Source organism: Saccopteryx bilineata, chromosome 1 (genome assembly GCF_036850765.1).
Source record: "Saccopteryx bilineata isolate mSacBil1 chromosome 1, mSacBil1_pri_phased_curated, whole genome shotgun sequence".
NCBI lineage: Eukaryota > Metazoa > Chordata > Mammalia > Chiroptera > Emballonuridae > Saccopteryx > Saccopteryx bilineata.
The window spans coordinates 164,344,950-164,366,504 of NC_089490.1; the positions used below are offsets into that span (position 1 = coordinate 164,344,950).

At 40.1% G+C, this 21,555-nt stretch overlaps 2 protein-coding genes and 1 non-coding gene across 7 annotated transcripts in view; 2 read left to right on the forward strand and 1 right to left on the reverse strand.

Moving 5' to 3' along the window:
* Nucleotides 1-5,205: 5,205 nt before the first annotated feature.
* Nucleotides 5,206-10,943, forward strand: HMGB2 (high mobility group box 2). 3 transcript variants are annotated; one of them, XM_066279090.1, is made up of 6 exons: nt 5,206-5,250; nt 6,235-6,411; nt 6,931-7,116; nt 7,348-7,493; nt 7,585-7,759; nt 8,344-10,943. In XM_066279090.1, the coding sequence occupies exons 1-6, from the start codon at nt 5,221-5,223 to the stop codon at nt 8,497-8,499; spliced, it is 870 nt and encodes a 289-aa protein (XP_066135187.1). In that variant the 5' UTR covers nt 5,206-5,220; the 3' UTR covers nt 8,500-10,943. The 3 variants fall into 3 exon arrangements, with proteins under 3 accessions (XP_066135187.1, XP_066135205.1, XP_066135195.1); XM_066279108.1 differs by lacking the exon at nt 5,206-5,250 and having other exon boundaries at nt 6,261-6,411; nt 6,951-7,116; nt 8,344-10,939; XM_066279098.1 differs by lacking the exon at nt 5,206-5,250 and having other exon boundaries at nt 6,262-6,411; nt 6,947-7,116; nt 8,344-10,938.
* Nucleotides 10,944-12,681: 1,738 nt separating this feature from the next.
* LOC136321572 (U6 spliceosomal RNA) lies at nt 12,682-12,788 on the forward strand. The gene has a single exon (XR_010728722.1). It is a non-coding gene; the product is annotated as a U6 spliceosomal RNA (small nuclear RNA).
* Nucleotides 12,789-17,950: 5,162 nt separating this feature from the next.
* The window catches only part of GALNT7 (polypeptide N-acetylgalactosaminyltransferase 7), a 140,584-nt gene continuing 136,979 nt past the window's right edge, over nt 17,951-21,555 (reverse strand). For all 3 annotated transcript variants that reach the window (XM_066279143.1, XM_066279133.1, XM_066279122.1), the window contains one exon: nt 17,951-20,335. In XM_066279143.1, coding sequence (XP_066135240.1) covers nt 20,198-20,335 — 138 coding nt within the window. In that variant the 3' untranslated portion in view covers nt 17,951-20,197. The remainder of the gene's footprint in view (nt 20,336-21,555) is intronic.

The window sequence follows — 21,555 nt, forward strand, 5'->3', positions numbered from 1 at the left end:
TCAACTCATAGTTGCTTCAGTTTAGTTGTTCATTGATTGCCTCTCTTATGTGCCTTGAAGGGGGAGGATTCTCAAGCCATCAGTGACTCCTTGCTCAGCCAGCGACCTTGGGCTCAAGCCAGCCTTGAGCTCTAGCCAGCGACCTTTGGGCTGAAGCCAGCCACCTTGGGATCATCAATAATTCTGAGCTCAAACTGGTGACCCTGTGCTCAAGCCAGAGACCCCATGCTCAGGCCCATGAGCCTATGCTCAAGCTGGCAACCTCAGACTTCGGGGTTTCAAACCAGTGACCTCAGTGGTCCGGGTTGAGGCTCTCTCCATTGCACTACCACCAGTCAGGCTACTAGAGAGGATTTGATCTTTACCCTGTTAGGCACAATCAACTCCTCTAATAGGTAGGACGATAAGGGGTTGATAGTCTCAATCCAGTGAAGGATTGAACTATATGTATCCAGGCTGTGTTATAAAATTTTAGTAAGATCCAGTTCACCTCTGCTGCATTCCTGTTCCTCAGACATTGTCCTGTGAGCTTTTGGTTGAAGCCTTGGCAGTCTTTGTCTCCTTAGACTTGAGAAGATTCATTTCTGCTCTTTGGGTGTTTTGAGCTTGTCTCTCTGCATTTCTGTCTACACAACTCCACAAAATAGCAAATGCCTTCAGGAAGAGCCCAGGGATATGTTTTTGGCAAATCCTCTCTCTCTAGCCAGACTTTTACCCACAAATACCATGAAACCCTACGAGATTTCACTTTGCCTTTTAGAAGCTTCTGGCACAATTCTAGCCTCCTATACCACCTGAGAATTCAGCCCATCTATGTGGAAAATAGATAATTATGTACATTTAGGTGTCCTCTAGTTTCCAACTGATTGTGTTAACCCCACACAATTGCCAAAAACTTGCTAGATTCTCTTTCCCTTTGTAAAAGTCCTTATACCTAGGCCTAGTATATTGAGTCTCAGTTCCAGGCCTAAAATCTGCAAATTGTTCCCTAAAATCATCAGTACACCAGTAAAGAGCTCTTCCCTGTCTGGAATTTTAGTTTAAATTATTTTCATTCTTTTTTTTTTTTTTTTTTTTTGTATTTTTCTGAAGCTGGAAACGGGGAGAGACAGACAGACTCCCGCATGCGCCTGACGGGGATCCACCCAGCACGCCCACCAGGGGCGAAGCTCTGCCCCTCCGGGGCGTTGCTCTGCGGAGACCAGAGCCACTCTAGCGCCTGGGGCAGAGGCTAAGGAGCCATCCCCAGCACCGGGCCATCTTTGCTCCAATGGAGCCTTGGCTGCGAGAGGGGAAGAGAGAGACAGAGAGGAAGGAGGGGGGGGGGCGGGTGGAGAAGCAAATGGGCGCTTCTCCTATGTGCCCTGGCCGGGAATCAAACCCGGGTCCCCCGCACGCCAGGCCGACGCTCTACCGCTGAGCCAACCGGCCAGGGCCTAAATTATTTTCATTCTTTAAAAAATTTATTTATTTACTTTAGAGAGATAGGGTGGGAGGGAGGCGGGGGAGGGGGGGAGAGGAACACCAATCTGCTCCTGTCCATGCCCAGCAACCTCTGCGCATCAGTACAAGGCTCTAACTAACCAAGCTATCCAGCCAGGGCTGAATTATTTTGATTGCTTCAACAGATCTTTAATGTATTTAAAAACATGAACTTTGCATTTGTCCTTTTTTATTCTCCTTATTTTTTTTAGATTTTACTTATTCATTTTTTAGAGAGAGGAGACAGAGAGAGAGAGAGAAGGGGGAGGAGCAGGAAGCATTAACTCCCATATGTGCCTTGACCAGGCAAGCCCGGGTTTTGAACCAGCAACCTCAGTATTCCAGGTTGATGCTTTTACCCACTGTGCTACCACAGGTCAGGCCAAAAGTGAGTAACTTTTTTGGTGCACATTTAGTTAATACTGATTCTCAAAAATAGTTAACAGCTTTAAAAAAAAATCAAAGTAAGTTTGCTTACTGTTTTTTTCATTGAAAATGCTAGCAATGGGATGAGAGGTTTTTTGTTTTTTCTTAACTTGAATTTTAATTTCTTCAAAAATACATTTACTACATCACTAAACTCAATCTCTTAAGTGAGTATGTAGTTAGGCCTCCAAACCAGTGCTCTCTTCATAAGTGGATGTGCCTATTTGATAATATTTCAGTATGCTTATCCTTCTCTTCTCACTGCCTTTAAAACAACTTGAAAATATTAAACTTCAATATAAGATTCATCTAAGAAGCTAATATATGTGTAAAGTAATGGTTTTAGTTTTTTACATTAACTATGCAACTTGTGAGAATAATTACTTTATATGTAAGTAATCTTGTATAAAGTATACTATATTTTGACTATGAGTTAATCAATAAATAAAAAATAATTATTGAGAACTTATTTATTGTTCTGTGGTGGGGGAGTTACAAAGCAAAGTATAAGTATATTCTCTTTCCCTCAAGATTCTGCAATCTGTTTTGATGATTAGATTATGGGAAGTTCAATTCTTAGGCTAACTGATTGAATAAATGATAGAATTTCAATAGCTAGCAAAACCCAGATCATTTCTACATAATTCTGCCAGCTTGACACTGCTATAGATAAGTTTGCGTTTACAGAATAGCTACTTACAGGATAGGGTACCTACTTTAAAAAGATCTTTAAGCCTAACTCATAAATAGTTTATTACTAAATATTTATATTGATACAATTTGTGAGATGCTGAACTCAGGCAAAGTTTGGTACCGTATTTCCCCATGTATAAGATGCACCATTTTTTGAAAAATTGGGGGTCTAAAAACTGGGTGCATCTTATATAGTTGTAGATTTTTTTACTTGAATTTACCGCTTTTTTGCGCAGATGAGGAGTTTGTAGGAATTTTATGATGAATAAACCTTAAGTTCAATAACTTTATGTAATACAATTTTTTTCAAAGTTCAGGCAGGCCCTCAAATTAAGGTGCATCTTATACATGGGAATGTCTTATACATGGGGAAATATAGTACATAAAATGATATATTGGCATCATCTAAGGAGGGGTAAACTGGTGAGATAGTTTTACTTGAAGACTAAGACAACTGAATAATACTGTATAGCTACAGTTTGCTTTATATAGTTTATTACATTTGGGTAGCTATAAACATTTATCTCATCAAATACTGTTCTGAACTAATGGGCTCACAACTAATTGGTATTCATACCCAAAGAATTTCTTAGTACACAAGTTATCTTTTAAAATTTTAATTATAATCTCTTGCTACCTAACAATTGCACAAGTTAAAATATTTATCTCCCCACATTATGATCACATATTCACAGAATTATAGAACCATACAACTTAAAAGCTGAATGATACTGTAGAGATTATCCCCCAAATGTCATTTTGCAATTTCTCAATCAGAAGCCTAGAATATTAGCATAGAGTTCAAAATCACAAGTCCTTGCTGGATTTTAATTTATACATTTTTTAAAATGAAGAACAAACACTTTTTTCTTTATCATCTTTAGAAAGGTATCGTTTTGATAAACATAAATCTTGGCCTGACCAGGCTGTGGCACAGTGGACAGAATGTTGGCCCGGGACTCAGATTCAAAACCCTGAAGTCCCTGGCTTGAGCACGGGCTCCCCAGCTTGAGCACAGGGTCACTGGCTTGAGCTTGGGATCATAGACATGACCCCATGGTTACTAGCTTGAGCCCAAAGATTGTTGGCTTGAAGCCCAAGGTTGCTGGCTTGAGCAAGGGGTCACTAGCTCAGCTGGAGTCCCCCAACCCCCATCAAGGCACATATGAGAAAGCAATCAGTGAACAGCTAAGATGTTGCAACTAAGTATTGATGCTTCTCATCTCTCTCCCTTCCTGTCTATGTCCCTACCTGCCCTTGTCTGTCTCTCTCGCTAAACAATAACAACAAAAAAATCCCATAAATTTGGAATTTTTTTTTTAGAATATATGAAATTGAGGTATTCCTGGAAATAAATGGTTCTAAAGTTGAGTTTTAGAAGTACACTCTTATTTTCCCATTTAGAACCATAACATGATTAGGAACACAATGAGAAACACTTTCAGTATTACCTTTTAATAGAATATTTCAATTTTCTGATAGTAATAGTAATTGTAATGTAATTCATAATGATGAACTAGGCTTCTGGTGTATTTAATTCATCTTTTCAAAACTACATTTGGGACTAGATTTCTTTGTGTTATCAGATTCTTTCAGCATATGATTTTTATTCAATAAAAGAATTGTTCTGTAACCAACAACTGTTTATATCACACTTAAACCTTACTTCATTTATCACTTCACTGTGCATCTCAATGCTACTTCTAGGTCAGGAAGTACAGCATGAAAGTGAAGTCTTGGCATCAACAGTAAACACAGATTAAATATAGAAATGTTTTCCTGTTCTCTGCTGTGATGGAGTAAAGAATGTAAATTAGTGTTGGCTGGGTTGGGTTCTTCTGTGGGCTGTAAGGGCAAGATCTATTGTAGGCTTTTCACTCTAGCTTGTAGAGTGCCACATTCTCACTGTGTTATTTTTCACATAATTTTAACTCTAAGCCTGTATCTGTGCTCAAAGTTTCCCTTTTTATAAGGACACCAGTCATACTGGATTAGGAGCCCACCCAGCTTCTGTGTGACCTCCTCTTATCTAATTATATCAGCAATGACCCTATTATCAAATGAGGTCAGTTCAATTGTGCTATAAAGCACACAAAAATAAAAACTGACAAAGTAAATCATACCATAGTATTTAAATAGCAATAAACAGATCACTCATGCATTTCACCTTTCAAATTTATTTTTAAATTCAGTAGCATTAAGTACATGCATATATGTTCTGCAATTAAATATCTATTTTCACGGAAAATACATTTTTTTAAAAAAAATTAGTTTTTCTTAATAAATCTAGATTAATAGCTGCTGGTTCTGAGGTTCTATTGAGTGTGATTACCAATAAGAAACCAAGCAGAAGCAGAGTCAACAAATGCCAGTGAACTTACTGAGAAAATAAGACAGACAACTTAAAAGTTGTCAGTGCAACATATGTGCCAATCGGAAAAAACAGCGTTCAAAACTAAATATAACACAGTAATAGCATACTGTCGGTCAAAGTCCTTCCACCCTGGGAATAAAGCAGTTTGTGACAGTAGAGAGGTAAAGGTAGTTTTGGTGGACTCTCACAAGCCACTAAAACGAAGTTTAACCTAGGTTTGGAGGAGTCTGTAACATGCAGCTGTGATGCAGTTTGGTGAATATGTGCAATTGAGGGTAGGGTGCATCATCTATATTGGTTTTAAGGGAGTGTCAAATGGATCTTTGATATTGAAAGCGTTTTAAAAACTATCACATTAGAGGGACAAGACAGGGAATAACAAGGTGACAGCTAGGCTAGCCGAAGGGGAGTGGGTCAGCAGGGCTTCGACTTCTCAACGTCGCGGGCTGGTGGGGAGAGGGTCCCAGCAAGGCGGCCACAGCCCGCAATCCCGACCCGGAGAGTAGGGCGGGGCCGAGGGAGAGGCCGCCCGCCCCCGCCCCGTCGGGTCCCCGAAGGCGCTCTTGTTTACTTCTCGGTATTTGACACTTGAGACAAAGGGGAAAGGGAAAGAGGTGGGAGGGGCCTCCTGAGGGAAACTCCACCGGCAGAAAGCGCCTCGCTTCTAGGTCGGCTTGGGACACCCCTCGAGAGGCGGGAACGGCTGCCCTCCGCGCCCTCTTCCAGGTTCCCGGCTAACTCCTGTCCTCCTAGGGTTCCACCCCAACCTCAGCGACAACCAGCAGAGCTGGGCAACCGCTCCGCAGGGCAAGCGCCTCGGTCTTTCCCCTTTTATTCTTCTCTGGACAGGGCAGAGGAGAACCAGGACCCAGCCAGCGGTCGGAGCAGGCTGCTTCTGTTACCTCAGTGACGGCAACCTACGCCGCGGCCGCCACTTTTAAAGAACGACCCCCAGTATTTTTAAATCTGGCGGGGCTTTCCCTTTCGGGCCAACCACTCCCCCCGTTTACTGCCCTAACCAGTCAGAGTCAGGCCCGCCATTTTTCAAACCCTCCTCCTGCCGCCAATCAGGATCGAGCAATACATTCCCCTCCTGACCGGTTCTAACGGGTCTGGGAGTTAACGACCTGGGCGACCCACCGAACCTGCTAGGCTGGGGGCGGAGGGGCGGGCCAGACGGATTACCGACCAATGGAAAATCTCTATTGGGAGAGGGCGGGGCCTCTAGGGGTTTGAATAATCACCAGACCCAATCATAGGGACGGGGGTGTGGCCTGCGGTCCGGCACGTCAAGTTGCCGTGGCGCGGAGAACTCTGCAAAACAAGAGGCTGAGGATTGGGTTAGCGATAAACCAGTTCACGCCGGAGCTCAGCGAGGGAGGCCTCTCGGACAGACCCGGTCGCACGGCGCAACTCTGAGGAAAACCTACCACCAGGCAAGAATCCCCTTCGACTCCCTGGGGTTGGCGGGCCTGCTGTCCCCTCTTCCCTCATAGCCTTCCAGCCGGACAGGACGCAGTGGTTCTCGGGCTTCGCCCCGCCGAGCGGAGTCTGGGGTGCGGGCCGGGGAGGGCCAGGGGCTGTGCACGGCGGCCGGGAAGCTCGTCCGGGACCAGTTCCGGTCGTGTTTTTTTAAATGTCGGTCTCGAGGCGACAACTCTGGGGCTCGCGCCGTGGAAGCCGGTGGACATTTCTGTCAGGAAAGGGGTTTCGAGGGCGTCCGCGGCGTCCCCTTCCTGCCCCGGGCGGGGGGGGGGGGCGGCGGGCGGGCGGCGGCGGCGGAGCTCCGGCCTCCGGGAGGGACGCGGCCGCTCGCGCCTGAGGAGACTGACCGGGCCGGGGCGACTCGGGTCGGGCCGGGCGGAGCGCGTGCGCGGAGGCGGCGGGCGCGGGGCGGGGCGCGGGCGCGCGCGGATTTGGGCGGGAAGCCGAGCCCCGCCGGCGCCCACCCATAGGGTTTTCGCCCCAAAGATAGACGCCGTCTGTCAGCCATGGCGAAGGGAGACCCCAACAAGCCGAGGGGCAAGATGTCCTCGTACGCCTTCTTCGTGCAGACCTGCCGGGAGGAGCACAAGAAGAAGCACCCGGACTCTTCCGTCAACTTCTCCGAGTTCTCCAAGAAGTGCTCGGAGAGATGGAAGGTGAGCGGGCCGGCGCCGCCGGGTTCCGGGCGCGCGGGAACTCGGGGCCGGGCCCGCGGAGCCCGAGCCCTCCGACCCTCCGAGGTCGAGGCGGGCCGGGCAGGGTTCGGTTAGGACGGCCGGAGCCGGGAGCCGGGGCCCGGGGAGTGCGGCCCGGAACCCGCCCGCGGTCTCCCGGAGGGCCCGGCCCACGCGCCTGCCGTGCTCTGACTGCCCCTTTCACGCGCGCAGACCATGTCAGCAAAGGAAAAGTCCAAGTTCGAGGACATGGCCAAGAGCGACAAAGCGCGCTATGACAGGGAGATGAAGAACTACGTGCCTCCCAAAGGCGACAAGAAGGGAAAGAAAAAAGATCCCAATGCGCCTAAAAGGCCTCCGTAAGTTGTTTTTTGTTTTTTTAAGGTAATTCAGATTGCCCCTTGATTTTTTTTTTTCATTCAGTTTATTAACTCGGTTACTTCCTTTCAGATCTGCCTTCTTCCTGTTTTGCTCTGAACATCGCCCAAAGATCAAAAGTGAACACCCTGGTTTGTCCATTGGGGATACTGCAAAAAAACTGGGTGAAATGTGGTCTGAACAGTCAGCCAAAGATAAGCAACCCTATGAGCAAAAAGCAGCGAAGCTAAAGGAGAAATATGAAAAGGTACACTTTTTAAAACCAGGGTTGAAACCAGATAGATATTTTCTGAGTGTGTTAGAAGCGGATATAAACTGTAGAAAGTTGGGAAGTGTAGGTGATCTTGTTCTAACGGCTGTCAGCTGCGCTTTGAACAGGCCTGATGAAAATGGTACTCTTAGGCAACAAAACTAATGGAGAAATCTCCTTTCTTTTGACCGGAACCAGTGTTGGTAGCACAGGTAGATTCCTGCCTGTAAACTGTCATTTGTGATTATATAGGTCTCTGTTTGACAAAGTTGGGGCCACATCTGTTTCATGCAGATATCTCTAAAATACGAAGTTGAAAGGTATAGCTGGGCTCAGTGAGGTAAATGAGTGTTGGTAATGAAAGGAGTGACATGATCTCATTAACACCACTGCATCATTTTATGTCAATTAGCTTTCTAAAGCCTGGAGGGAACAAATGCCCTCAAAACTGAGTTAGGCAGTAATTTTTTTAGATGGCCACCAGGGTTATTGGTCAATAATCTTAGATTGTTTACAACGTAGTGGTTTTCAGTTGAGAAATGACACCGGATGCTGATTTTATTTTCTTTGTTGTATTTCAGGATATTGCCGCATACCGTGCCAAGGGCAAAAGTGAAGTGGGAAAGAAGGGTCCTGGCAGGCCAACAGGCTCAAAGAAGAAGAACGAACCAGAAGATGAGGAAGAGGAAGAAGAGGAAGATGATGAGGAGGAGGAAGAGGATGAAGATGAAGAATAAATGGCTGTCCTGTAATGTGTATGGAGTATGTTTGTATGCTCAGGCAATTGTTTGGCTAAGAATGTGAATTCAAGTGCAGCTCAATATTAGCTTCAGTATAAAAACTGTACAGATTTTTGTATAGCTGATAAGGTTCTTTGTAGAGAAAATACTTTTTTAAAAATGCAGGTTGTAGCTTTCTGAGGGGCTACTGCATACAGTTAGATTTTAAGGCTTCTGATGTTAAATGTTTCTAAATATTTAATGGTTTCTTTAATTTCTTGACTTGTGTATGGTGGCAAAGCAGACTCGGAATTAGTTTAGTCTCAGTAGTAAATTTTGGGTTATTTAGAATGTTGCATTGTTTTTTAAAAAGTTTTGTAATAAAATTATGTATATTATTTCTATTGTCTTTGTGTTAATATATTAAATTAGATTTCACTTTAAAAAATACATAGGGTCTGAAAGCAAGTCAACTTTTTTGTATTTCTGCCTAATTTTTAGACACACTTGATTTCATAAAATAATTTGGTTAAAAAGAAAAAAGATAATGCCCGTATTCATATTCACAAAGTGTTCTTTAAAAATCAGATATGGAATTTAAAGAATTTTAAAAATTTCTGCAGTTTTCCAAATGAATGTTTTCTTGAGATTTCTATTAGCTAACTTGTCCACAACTCAGGATTTTTATTTTTTTTTAAACTGACAGTTTATCTTGAGGGCAACTTTAACTTTTTTTTTTTTTTTTTAACAGATAGGGACAGACAGGAAGGGAGAGAGATGAGAAGCATTAATTCTTCCTTGCGGCTCCTTAGTTGTTTATTGATTGCTTTCTCATGATGTGCCTTGACCGTGGGCCTTCAGCAGACGGAGTGACCCCTTACTTGAGCCAGTGACCCCGGGCTCAAGCTGGCGACCCCGGGGTCTTGAACCTTGGTTCTCCGCCTCCCAGTCCGACGCTCTATCCACTGTGCCACTGCCTGGTCAGGCAAGGGAAACTTTAATATGAAGCAAAGGAACTAGTCTAGTAAATCTATACCTAAAAACACAAACTTAAGCACATCATTTAATAAGGTTTGCATTTTCTGGTAAACTATTCAAAGTAAAATTCTGGGGTGAATTTTGAATTAAATTTAAAAATTAGTGTGGTCTTAATCTTTAGAATTCTGGTAACCTAAGAAGGCAATTGACATGGTTATTGTCATCTCCCATCGCAAATTTGATAAAATTTCACTAGGAATTTATACAAGGGGAAGAAATTGAGAAATGCTCATTTGAAGTAGTTGCTTATATTTGAATTTAGGTAACTTGAATAGTTATCAGATTATTAGTGAAACTTGACTATGTTTGCAAAATGCAGAAGAAACCTATTTGTTGATAGTTTTATAGGTGAACCTGACAATCTTAGTTACTTAAGTTTTATAGTAGAAGCCAAAGTTCTTATCTAACCTTGGGAGCCTTGCTTGTCTATCTTATGTGATATTTGTAATAAATACTTAGTATTATTTTATAAATGTAATACCAAAGTTTTAAGTGGAAGTGAGGCATCAGTATGATGAGCAGAGCAAATGACAAAGTCTTCACGCTTTTATAATTGTCTGCTATTAATCATGTCCTAATGGTTATAGATTTAAATGTGGGGGTTTTGTTCATAAAGTGAAAACATTTAAATATTTCTGGTTTCAGGTGAGTTAACACTAAAAATTGCCAGTAATACATTTTAGAAGCATACCTAGGTGTGGATTCCAGTTCCCCCGCTCTACAAAACTAGCTGCATGAACTTCACCTCTGAACTTGTTTCTCCTTGTTTGTAATTTGGGATTAATACCTGTGTCACTGTTTTAATAGTTAAGTGAGAATGTGGCAAAGTATTTAAAACAACACCTAGAAGGAATGTTAAAAAAATTGAAATAGAGTAAAAGTATGTTTCCTTAAGGATTTCTAAGTATAAATTAGATCAATTGTCATCTTTTTGTGAATTTTTGTGACTGCTTTCATTCCATTCTTTATATAAAATACGTTTCCAAGCTAAGAATGACTCAGTCTAGAGCTGATTCAAAATAAACTCAGGATTTGAGGTGAGTCCTCCAATTGGATGTTTTGTAAGTATAGATTAAAATTTCAAATCTCTGAAAGATTAGACTAGTATGTTTCCAAGACTAGAAGACTTGAAGACTAATTATGTAGGAAAGCATTGAAATAGGGATAAGAATGGAGTTCTATCCCAGACCGTCCTGTACTTAGGGGTCTGTTCATGAACACCTTTTCTTTTAAAAACTAGAAACCATTCGTACCATTAAACATTAATGGTACACAATGTAAAAGGGCTATGTATTGGATGCTTTATATCTTTGATTCCCAGCTACCTGGTTCTCCCAGGAGGCAACCCCAAGAATGCAATAATTTATTCTTCAACATTAAATGTATGTATATTAATATTAAATAAATTGGAGCTTACTATAGTACTGCCCCTTAGTCTCATCATTGTAGAGTTAAATGTTGATTTAAATAGCTATCTGCATAGTTTCCTATTGAATAGATAATAATTTAATTCCCTAAAGTTAGGTTGGGTTTTTGTTGTTTTGTTTTTGCTTTAAGACCAATGTTGCTGTGAATAGAATAGCTTTGTATGATTTTGTAAAGTCCTATAAAAACAAAAATTTGTACATTTTAAAATTTGCTACTTATGACCACTAAAATCGGTACTAGGTATATGTTAGAAACTGCTTTGGTGCTTTTGTTAACTTACTGTGGCCTGCCAAAATTTCTCAGTAGAAGCTGTACTAATATACACTCCACAGCAATGAATGTTTTAGAGTGCCTATTCCCTTATCTTTAACAACGTAATAGTTCTCAGACTTAATCTTTGCTATTCTGACATGTTAAAAATGGTTCCTCTTATTAGCAGTTTAGCTTATTTTTGTTTAAGAGCCATTTGTTTCCTGTGGTTTTCTGTCTCATTGGTCTTTTTATTGGTAGTTTGTGGGAATTAAGAAAAAGGACCCTTTGTGACGCATTGTAAGTATTTTTGTCGGTTGTCTTTTGACTTTATGATGCTTTTGTTGTGCAGACTTATTGTAGGCAAATTTATTCTTTAGGGGCCTTAAGAAGCCTTTCTCATTCATAAAAATTGTCTTTGCTTTTTAAAAATTATTAAATATTTGAGCCTTTTGGTCTTTTAATCTATAAAGGCAGGTGCTGGGTTAGAAGATTCTAAGGGCCCTTACACACCAAAGTAGTCACTTCCAAATTTAACAGGACTGGATGCCTTTTTCTTAAGTATTTTGCTTTTAGCATCATTTACTGTAAGGAGTAAATCATAAGCTTGTCTTAGGATAGTACAAATAGAGCATTATCTTTTTTTTTAAGTTTTTTTTTTATTTTTTATTCATTTTAGAAAGGAGAGAGAGGGAGAGAGAGAGAGAGGAGAGAGACAGAAGGAGAAAGGGGGGAGAGGAGCAGGAAGCATCAACTCCCATATGTGCCTTGACCAGGCAAGCCCAGGGTTTTGAACTGGCGACCTCAGCATTTCCAGGTCGATGCTTTATTCACTGCGCCACCATAGGTCAGGCTAGAGCAGGGGTCTCCAAACTTTTTACACAGGGGGCCAGTTCACTGTACCTCAGACTGTTGGAGGGCCGGACTATAAAAAAAACTATGAACAAATCCCTATGCACACTGCACATATTTTAAAGTGAAAAACCAAAACGGGAACAAATACAATATTTAAAATAAAGAACAAGTAAATTTAAATCAACAAACTGACTAGTATTTCAATGGGAACTATGGGATTGCTTTTGGCTAATGAGATGGTCAATGTGCTCCTCTCAATGACCACCAATGAAAGAGGTGCTTCTTCCAGAAGTGCGGCGGGGCCGGATAAATGGCCTCAGGGGGCCGCATGCGGCCCGCGGGCCGTAGTTTGGGGACCCCTGGGCTAGAGCATTATCTTAAACCATATATATATATACACATATATATATACATATATATATATATGCTACTGAACATATTTACAAAGCTGCAATGATTTTACTTGGGGAATAGCAAGAAGAAAGTTGAACTGTACTGCCACTTAAAAGATCAGTCCTTTTAAAATAAAATTTTTCTATAGAAATCAACCACTTTGGACTAATTCTCATGAGATTCCGATTGAAAAGTATGACTTGATGTGGTAAAGTGAGCATATAAGAAAGTAAGCTCGTGCTCGCTTCGGCAGCACATATACTGAAATTGGAACGTTACAGAGAAGATTAGCATGGCCCCTGCGCAAGGATGACACTCAAATTCGTGAAGCATTCCATATTTTTGAGAGAAAAAAAAAGTAAGCTCTATGAGGACAGTTAATTTTTAATTTTTGTATATTATGGTTCCCTCTTATCTGTGGTTTCACTTTCCACAGTTTCACGCATCCATGGTCAAAAATATTAAATGGAACATTTCCAGAAATAAACAATTTTTAATTTTATATTGTACTTCATTCTGAGTAGCATGATAAAATCTCTTGCCTCTCCACCCTCTATTCTACCTGGACATGAATCATCCCTTTGTCCAGCATGTCCAGTCAGTATCTGTTAGTCACTTAGTTGTCTCTTACCAGAGAGGGAGACCACATGTATATAACAGTATATTGTTAAAATTATTCTATTGGTTTTTTTTGTTTTTTTTTTTACAGGGACAGAGAGAGGGATAGATAGGGACAGACAGACAGGAACGGAGAGAGATGAGACGCATCAATCATCAGTTTTTTGTTGGGACACCTTAGTTGTTCATTGATTGCTTTCTCATATGTGCTTTGACCCGGGGGCTTCAGCAGACCGAGTAACCCCTTGCTCGAGCCAGCGACCTTGGGTCCAAGCTGGTGAGCATTTTTATTCTTTTTTGCTCAAGCCAGATGAGCCCGAGCTCAAGCTGGCCTCGGGGTCTCTAACCTGGATCCTCTGCATCCCAGTCCGACGCTCTATCCACTGCGCCACTGCCTGGTAAGGCAAAATTATTCTATTGTTAATCTCTTATTGCCTAATATACGAACTATCATAGGTATGCACATGGAAGTCTAGTCATCTCTATTCTCTTAAAAATTTTTATTTTGAAATTAAATTTAATTGGGGTGACATTGGTCAATAAGAGTACATAGATTTCCAGTGAACATCTCTATGGCATTCAAACAGTTGATTGCGTTGGGTGCGCATCACTTAAAGTCAAATCATTCCATCACTATATTTGTCCCTCTTTATTCCCCTGTCTCGTAACCACTTAACTTTTATCTATGTCCATGCATCTGTTTTATATCCCACCTATGTGTGAAATCAAAGTTCTTAGCTTTTTCTGATTTACTTATTTCACTTCGTATAATGTTCTCAAGGTCCATCTATGTTGTTGTAAATGGCAATATGTCATCATTTCTTGTGGCTGAGTGTATTCCGTTGTATATATGTACTGCATTTTAATCCTCTGTTGAAGGAAACTAGTTGTTTCCATGTCTTGGCCACCATGAATAATGCTGTGATGAACTTGGGAGTGCATGTGTCTGAGTACCAATGTTTTTGAGTTTTTTGGGTAGATACTCAGTAAGGGGATTGCTGGGTCATATGGAAATTCTATTCTTAATTTTTTGAAATACCACCATACTGTCGTCTGTAATGGCTGTACCAGTTTACATTCCCACCAAAAGTGAATGAGGTTTCCCTTACAGTCTCTCCAACACTTGTTAATACCTCTCTAGATAATAGCCAATCTAACAGATGTGAAGTAGTATCTCACTGTTTTTTTGTTGTTGTTTTCTTTTTAACAGAGTCAGAGAGGAACAGACAGGAAGGGAGAGAAATGAGAAGCATCAGTCCTTCATTGCAGCACCTTAGTTGTTCAGTGATTGCATTCTCATATGTGTCTTGACCCGGGGGCTACAGCAGAGTGACCCCTTGCTCAAGCCAGTGACCTTTGGGCTCTAGCCAGCGACCATGGGGTCGGGTCATGTCTGTGATCCCAGGCTCAAGCCAGTGACCCCACACTCTCAAGCTGGTAAGTCCATGCTCAAGCCGGCAACCTTGGGGTTTCGAACCTGGGTCCTCTGCGTCCCAGTCCGATGCTCTATCCACTGCGCCACTGCCTGGTCAGGCTATCTCATTGTAGTTTTGATTTGCATTTCTCTAATAGCAGAGATGAGCATCTTTTCCTTTATCTATTGGCCATTTGTATGTTTTCTTGGGGAAAGTGTTCAGGCACTCTCCCAATTTTTTAATTGGCTTGTTTGTTGTTGAGCTTTGTGGGTTCTTTATATACTTTGGATATTAACCCCTTATTAGAGCTGCTATTTGTGAATATCAACTCCCATTTGGTTGGCTGCTCGTTTATTTTGTCTGTTTCTTTTGCTGTGCATAAGTTTTTTAGTTTGATAGAGTCCCATTCATTTATTGTTGCCTTTACTTCCCTTGCCTTTGGGGTCAAATTCATAAAATGTGTTCTATAGTCAAGGTCTAAATTTAGTACCTATGTTTTCTATGTGATTTATTGTTTCAGATCTTATATTTAGGTCTTTGATACATTTTGAATTAATTTTTGTATATGGGGACAAACTAGTCAAGTTTCAGTCTTTTGCATGTGGCTTTCCAATTTTCCCAGCACCATTTATTGAAGAGTCTTTCTTTTCTCCACTGTGTATTTTTGGCTCCTTTGTTGAATATTATAGGTCCATATATAGTCATCTTTATTTCCTACTGAAAATTTGTTTTGTGCATTTATTAATTTTTTTTAATTAAGTGAGAGGCGGGGAGGCAGAGTCAGACTCACACATGTGCCCCGACCAGGATCCCCCTAGCAAGTCCCCTACCAGGTGGTGCTCTGCCTATCTGGGGCTGCTGCTCCACTGCTTGGCAACCCAGTTATTTTTAATACCTTGCGAGGCTGAGCCATCCTCAATGCCCAGGGCCAACTTGCTCAAACCGATTGAGCCATGGCTGTGGGAGCGGAAAAGAGAGTGAGAGAGACAAGGGGAGGGGGGAAAGCAGATGGTCACTTCTCCTGTGTGCCCTGATGGGGAATTGAACCCAGGACTTCTACATGCCAGGCCAACATTCTACTGCTGAACCAACTGGTCAGAGCTACATTTATTAATTAATAGAGCTAGAGTTTACTTGCTTATATCAAAATCCCATGACAGATTTCATAATTTAAAGAATAAATTGTTGCCTGACCAGGTGGTGGTGCAGTGGATAGATTGGTCTAGGATGCTGAGGACCCAGGTTTGAAACCCCAAGATCATTAACTTGAGCGCTGGGTCCTGGCTTGAGCATAGGATCATAGACATGACCCATGGTCATTGGCTTGAGCCCAAAGGTTGCTGGCTTGAAGGCCAAGGTCACTGGCTCAGCTGGAGCCTACTGGTCAAGGGACATATGAGAAAGCAATCAATGAATAAACTAAGGTGCTGCAACTATGAGTTGATACTTCTCCCTTCCTGTGTGTCTCTTTTGCACTCTAAAAAAAAAAAAAATTCAAGATGCACTTAATTCTACCCAAGGGTCAAAATGGACCACTGAAAATAACATTCTACACATGCTATATAAATGTTGTGATGTTGAAATTTATTCACTTATGGATAACCATTTCACCCCCAGTGTAAGAGGAAACTTAAATTCTGAACTTCATTTCTTCACTTGTAAACTGGGGGTAATGATATCACTTATAAAGCACAAGTACATAAACACCTAATAGCCTTCATAGAAGGTCTGCAGTGTAGCTGTCTTACAATCTGACTATAGACGGGTTTTAAGACTTTGAAACCAGGTAATAATAGCTAATATTTATATTACCTGAATGCATACAAAAATAATTCTAAGCACTTTATAAATGTTAACTTATTCAATCCTAGTAACAATCTTATGAAATAAACACTCATTTTCCCAATTTACAAAAGGGAAAAATGAACCATAGAGGTTAAATGACTTATCCAAGGTCATACAAGTAATTTGTAGTAGAACAGGGATTCCAATACAGACAAATCCACCATAGTGGATGACTACTCAGATGACTAGACTGTAACATTGTTCTTAAAATTATAGAGGTCTTCATCCCACTTCTGCTCAGATGTGGGTGCCAGGCCTGATTCACTTAGAACACTGGCATCCAATAACCTCTATAGGCATTTCAAAAATTTTAAAGAGAACTGAGAAGCAATTACTGAATTCAGAGACAGTCTCTCCATTAATTTCTAATTCACTCCTCTCTCATTGAAATCAGTAATTTCTATTGGTAATATTTCCCCCAAATCATTCTTCTGTCCATTTTCTTGCAACATATTTTTGATTCTAATGAATAATATGCCTTTTCATAATGCTCAATACTTTCTAAAAGTGCTTTCACATGGATTAATTTTCACATACCCAAACTAGTGGCCAGCTAGTTATCTGACTTGGGTCAGGTACTTGTCATATTTCCATTGACTTGTAAGAGGATTTTTCCCCCAATTACATTCTGGTTAGAAATGAAATTCATTCCAAGATCCCTGTGAAAGACAATCTTAGGAAATATGTGAGCCTCCATTTACTCCAGTCTGGTGCTACGTCACTTTTTCATGTTACTTAGGTACAGCAGCTGAGAATTGGAAGACATAACAATAGCCAAGTCAGTTTAGAGAAAAATTCCCAAATCAACACTGTCACTTACTTGGATGTTAGTAGCCATGTATCTTTTGACATGCTGTGTGTTGCACTACAAAGTCCTATGACCTATTTCTGACTTCATTTTGGTAGGCTTCCTTTCCTTCAACTCACTTAGGTTGAAGAGAATTTTGACTTAAAAGAAAATTTTGCTTTTTTTCTTTTCAGTGAGAGGAGGGGAGGCAGAGATAGACTCCCACAGGTGCCTGGACCAGAATCCATCCAGCAAGCCAACAGTGGGGGATACTCTGCCCATCTGGGACCCTGCTCCATTGCTCAGTAACCAAGTTCTTACTAAGACTGAGGCAGAGGCTAATTCACTCCAGTGGAGCCATGGCTGCAGGAGGGGAAGAGAGAGAAGTGAGGGGAAGGGTGGAGAAGCATATGGGTGCTTCTCCTGTGTGCCCTGACTAGGAATCAAACCTGGGACATCCACACACCAGGCCAATGCTCTACCACTGAGCCAAGGAGCCAGGGCCAAATTTTGCTTTCAATAGGCAATTATTATAGAATACACTGTCAAGAAAGATATATGTTGCTGGGGTTGTTATAATTGTATAAGCAACTTAAAAAAAGAACTGCTATACATAGGCAAACAGAGGTAAAAATAAACCTTTGATTTCTACATATATGTAAGTTCTGAGTATTCTAAGCACACTCTTAGTCGAATTCTAATCAACACTCAAGCACCTAAATATGTAACTATGGTTTATGATATTTTAGCTATTATGTTTATCTTATGAACAGTTAAAACAAGTTATTTCAAATGTGTAGTGTTTGGATTTAGAAATGACTACAAGTACTGAAAAATCACATGAATTAAAATACAGTATTTTATTTTTTCTCACCTAAAAAACAAGCAACCCAGAAATAAGATATACATAAACCTCTCGAATTTATCCCTAATAAAATTTTGTTTATACAATTTCTACAGAAACATACAGTGTATCAAAATCTGTACAAATCAAATTTATAAAATGTGTAGAAATGCATAGTGATATATTATCAACTTACAAAGCAAGGATATGGGAATTATTTCCAAAGCAGCCTACAGTAGAAAATAGTCATTATGGCAGCAGCTTCTGATTTTTTTTGTGTGTGTGTTTGGTAAGGTTTCTGATTTCAATATAGAGAATCATTTTCATAGAATATATTAACGAATTGCACAAAATACCCACTTAAAATTTACATGCACAAGTTTATGTGCCACCTTTCTTAGGCCTATGCATAGTTAACAACGTTATAATCTATTCAACAAGAAAAATGGAGCCTATCTGCAAACACAAGTAATTAAAGTACCAATTACCTTACTTTGTTATAGCTGACTTATCTTGCAATTACATAACCATATAAATTATTCCTTTTTAAACATCCCTACAGATGAAAGTTAAAATGGTTGATCATAGGTCAGTAGCAAAATACAAGTTGACAATTCAAAATTATAAAGAAAACTGTTTAGGATATTTAACTGACTCCAAATTTAAGCTGAGCTTGGAAGAAACAAATTCGTAGGCTTTTCTTTTAAACAAATGTAGGGTTGTTTTTTTTTGAAGCTTTAATTAAAAATATTTCCCTATGGCAGTAGTTTGTGAATTCCTTTCATTGTAATGATATCATGATTACAAGATCAGAAATGTTTAATTTACTTGCCATCCCCACCTCATGTTACTTTTTCCTCCCCACTCAACATAGCATTTTAATATTTTGAGTAATAAAAGACTATTTAGAAATTAAAATCTAATTGAGCATTTGCAATATTTGGTTTTCTTATACTGTATTAATAAATGTTTAAAACCAAACAAGTCTTCTTTTCACTGGAAAAATACTAATAGAAATATGCTTCCTAAAAAAATTAAACACTAGGGAACTAACACCTAATCTAACAGAAAGTTCATATTTGATAATGAACCGTATTTTTAAATAGCCTTTTTTTTAAATTTTAAAAATATGCAGGAAATTTCATTTGCTGAAGATATAGATGATACATCCATTCACCCTTGGCTTGAAAGGTTGCACACTTTAGGTTATAATACACAGGAGCTTTGTAAGGCTTAATCTAACAAGGGCCTGGAAATTCTTCCCTGTTAGAATGAACCATTGATGTTTTGGTTTACAGTGGTGTTTTGTTTTTGTTACCCCCATTTCAGGATTTTAAACTGAGAATTGTTCCTAGTTTGCTATAATAACAAGTATTGGGAAAAGTAAATTCCAAATGTCACTGGATAATTCTTCTCTAGTTGGTAGACCCCTTTGCTTTCTTAGGAGTTCATATCAACAGAGGTCACTGGGAATGTCAGCAAGTAAGGAAGTTAATAATGCCATTCAATCTTCAATCCCTATGGAAAAGCCTTGGGATGTTTCATATTGTTAATTTTTCAAGCCATACAACATTTGATTTCAGAGCAAATGGTCACACACAAATTCATTTGAGCAGTAAAAGTATTCCTCATAGTGGTGAGAATTCCATCATTACCATCCTATACATTTCATCAAAAGCTCTTGAAATATATACTGAGAAATGAAAGAGGCACTAAATGTGTTGAAATTCACCTTTCAAAAAAGCAGCATGACTGTGAAGGAAGGCCACCTTGGCTAATGACCTGTGGCAGTGCTTCAAAAAGATGTAAAATTAAATAAAGACAGGACAGGTTGATAATCACCAAGTTATATATGAAAGTCTGGTTACTCCAACCTTTTTTCAAGTGTGTTAAAAAAAAAAAATTAAACTGCCTTTCAGACCCCTGAGTGTAATCCCAAAGAAGACAACAATGCTTTCAACTCTGTTCTAAACAGGGCTAAACGCACAAATTACCAACATCATCTTAAAACAACAACAAAAAAGATGTAAACATCTACAAAGTTTAAGGTAAAAGCAGTTTTGTAAACAGTAACTGCAGATGATAATGTTATTGTAAAAATCACAGTTTATTAATGTCCTTCAAACCGATCAGGAGGTTCTGGGTTTGGAGCTGTACAGAGTTAATAGTTGCAGCAGGTTTCAGGCGGTTTTCAGTCCTGTGAAAATTTACGTGTCGGTAGGTTATTGGTTCCTTTTACTCTTTCTAAACACTATGGATGTTATTCATTTCCCACTTTTGAGTCATTTTACTGGAGTCACAATTGGAGAGAAACACTTGATGTAGGACATCGGAGCGGTCTAAGCACTTTCCTGAAGGAATGTGAGTAAATCTGTGCAGGTTCTGGAAAACATAGGAAAATGAAGTTTTAAATTTGTACTTTTTTGATGTCACTGATATTAGAAGAAGTCATTATTTCGCTTTCATATAAAGTTAATTCAAATCAGTAGGTTGTCTTTTCATTTTGTTGATGGTTTCCTTTGCTGTGCAACAAGTTTTTAGTTTGAAGAGAATGTCTTTACCCCATTGTATATTTTTGTTTCCTTTGTCATAGATTAATTAACCAAGCAGATGTGGGTATATTGCTGGACTCTGTTCTGTTATAAAAGTCACAGGGAGGTAAAGTATGAATATAGTCAATAACACTGTAATAAGTATGTATGGTGTCACGTGGGTACAAACTTATTGGGGAATCACTTTGTAAGTAATATAAATGTCTAACCACTATGCTGTACACCTGAAACACAATATTGAATATCAACAGTATCTACAAAATATAAAGGATTTTTTAAAAAGATGATAATTTGACCAGGCGGTGGCGCAGTGGATAGAGCGTGGGACTGGGATGCGGAAGGACCCAGGTTCGAGATCCCGGGGTTACCAGCTTGAGCACGGGGCTCATTTGGCTTGAGCAAAAAAAGCTCACTAGCATGGACCCAAAGTCACTGGCTTGACCGGGGGGTTACTCAGTCTGCTGAAGGCCTGCAGTCATGGCACATATGAAAAAGCAATCAATGAACAACTACAGTGACGCAACGAAAAACTGATGATTGATGCTTCTCATCTCTCTCCGTTCCTGTCTGTCTGTCCCTATCTATTCCTCTATCTGACTCTCTCTCTGTCCCTGTAAAAAAAATTAAAAAAAAAAAAAAAAGGATGATAATTCAAGTGAAATGGGCAGGCTTCAGCCTCAGATTTCTCTTGATTGTCAGTCTTCTAAGTGCTTTTATTGTTTATACAAATACATATGCCTTATAAGTTATAATGTTCTGCTGGTACCTCAAATTCAATGTATACAAACCTAAATTCATTATCTTTCCCTCCATACCTATTTTCCTAGTTTCTATTCTAACAACAATACCAGCTTTCCATTCCTCAGGATAGAGGCATTCATGTTGCGCCTACCTTCTTTCCCTCCTTCTCTCCCTTTTTCCTTCCTTCCTTTTGAGCAGTCATTGAGGTGTGATATTCTTTTATTTTTTTAAATCTTTTTTAAAGACTATTCAATTTTTTTTTTCAGAGAGGAGAGAGAGAGAGAGAGAGAAGGGGGAGGACCAAGAAGC

Excerpts from the sequence above, each read along its gene's own strand:
- HMGB2 (XM_066279090.1), top strand. The coding sequence starts at position 5,221 with ATGCAGTTTGGTGAATATGTGCAATTGAGG. Across the intron at positions 5,251-6,234 it reads GTGAATATGTGCAATTGAGG|GGACGGGGGTGTGGCCTGCG; the intron begins GTAGGGTGCATC and ends ACCCAATCATAG. Across the intron at positions 6,412-6,930 it reads TGAGGAAAACCTACCACCAG|GGTTTTCGCCCCAAAGATAG; the intron begins GCAAGAATCCCC and ends GCCCACCCATAG.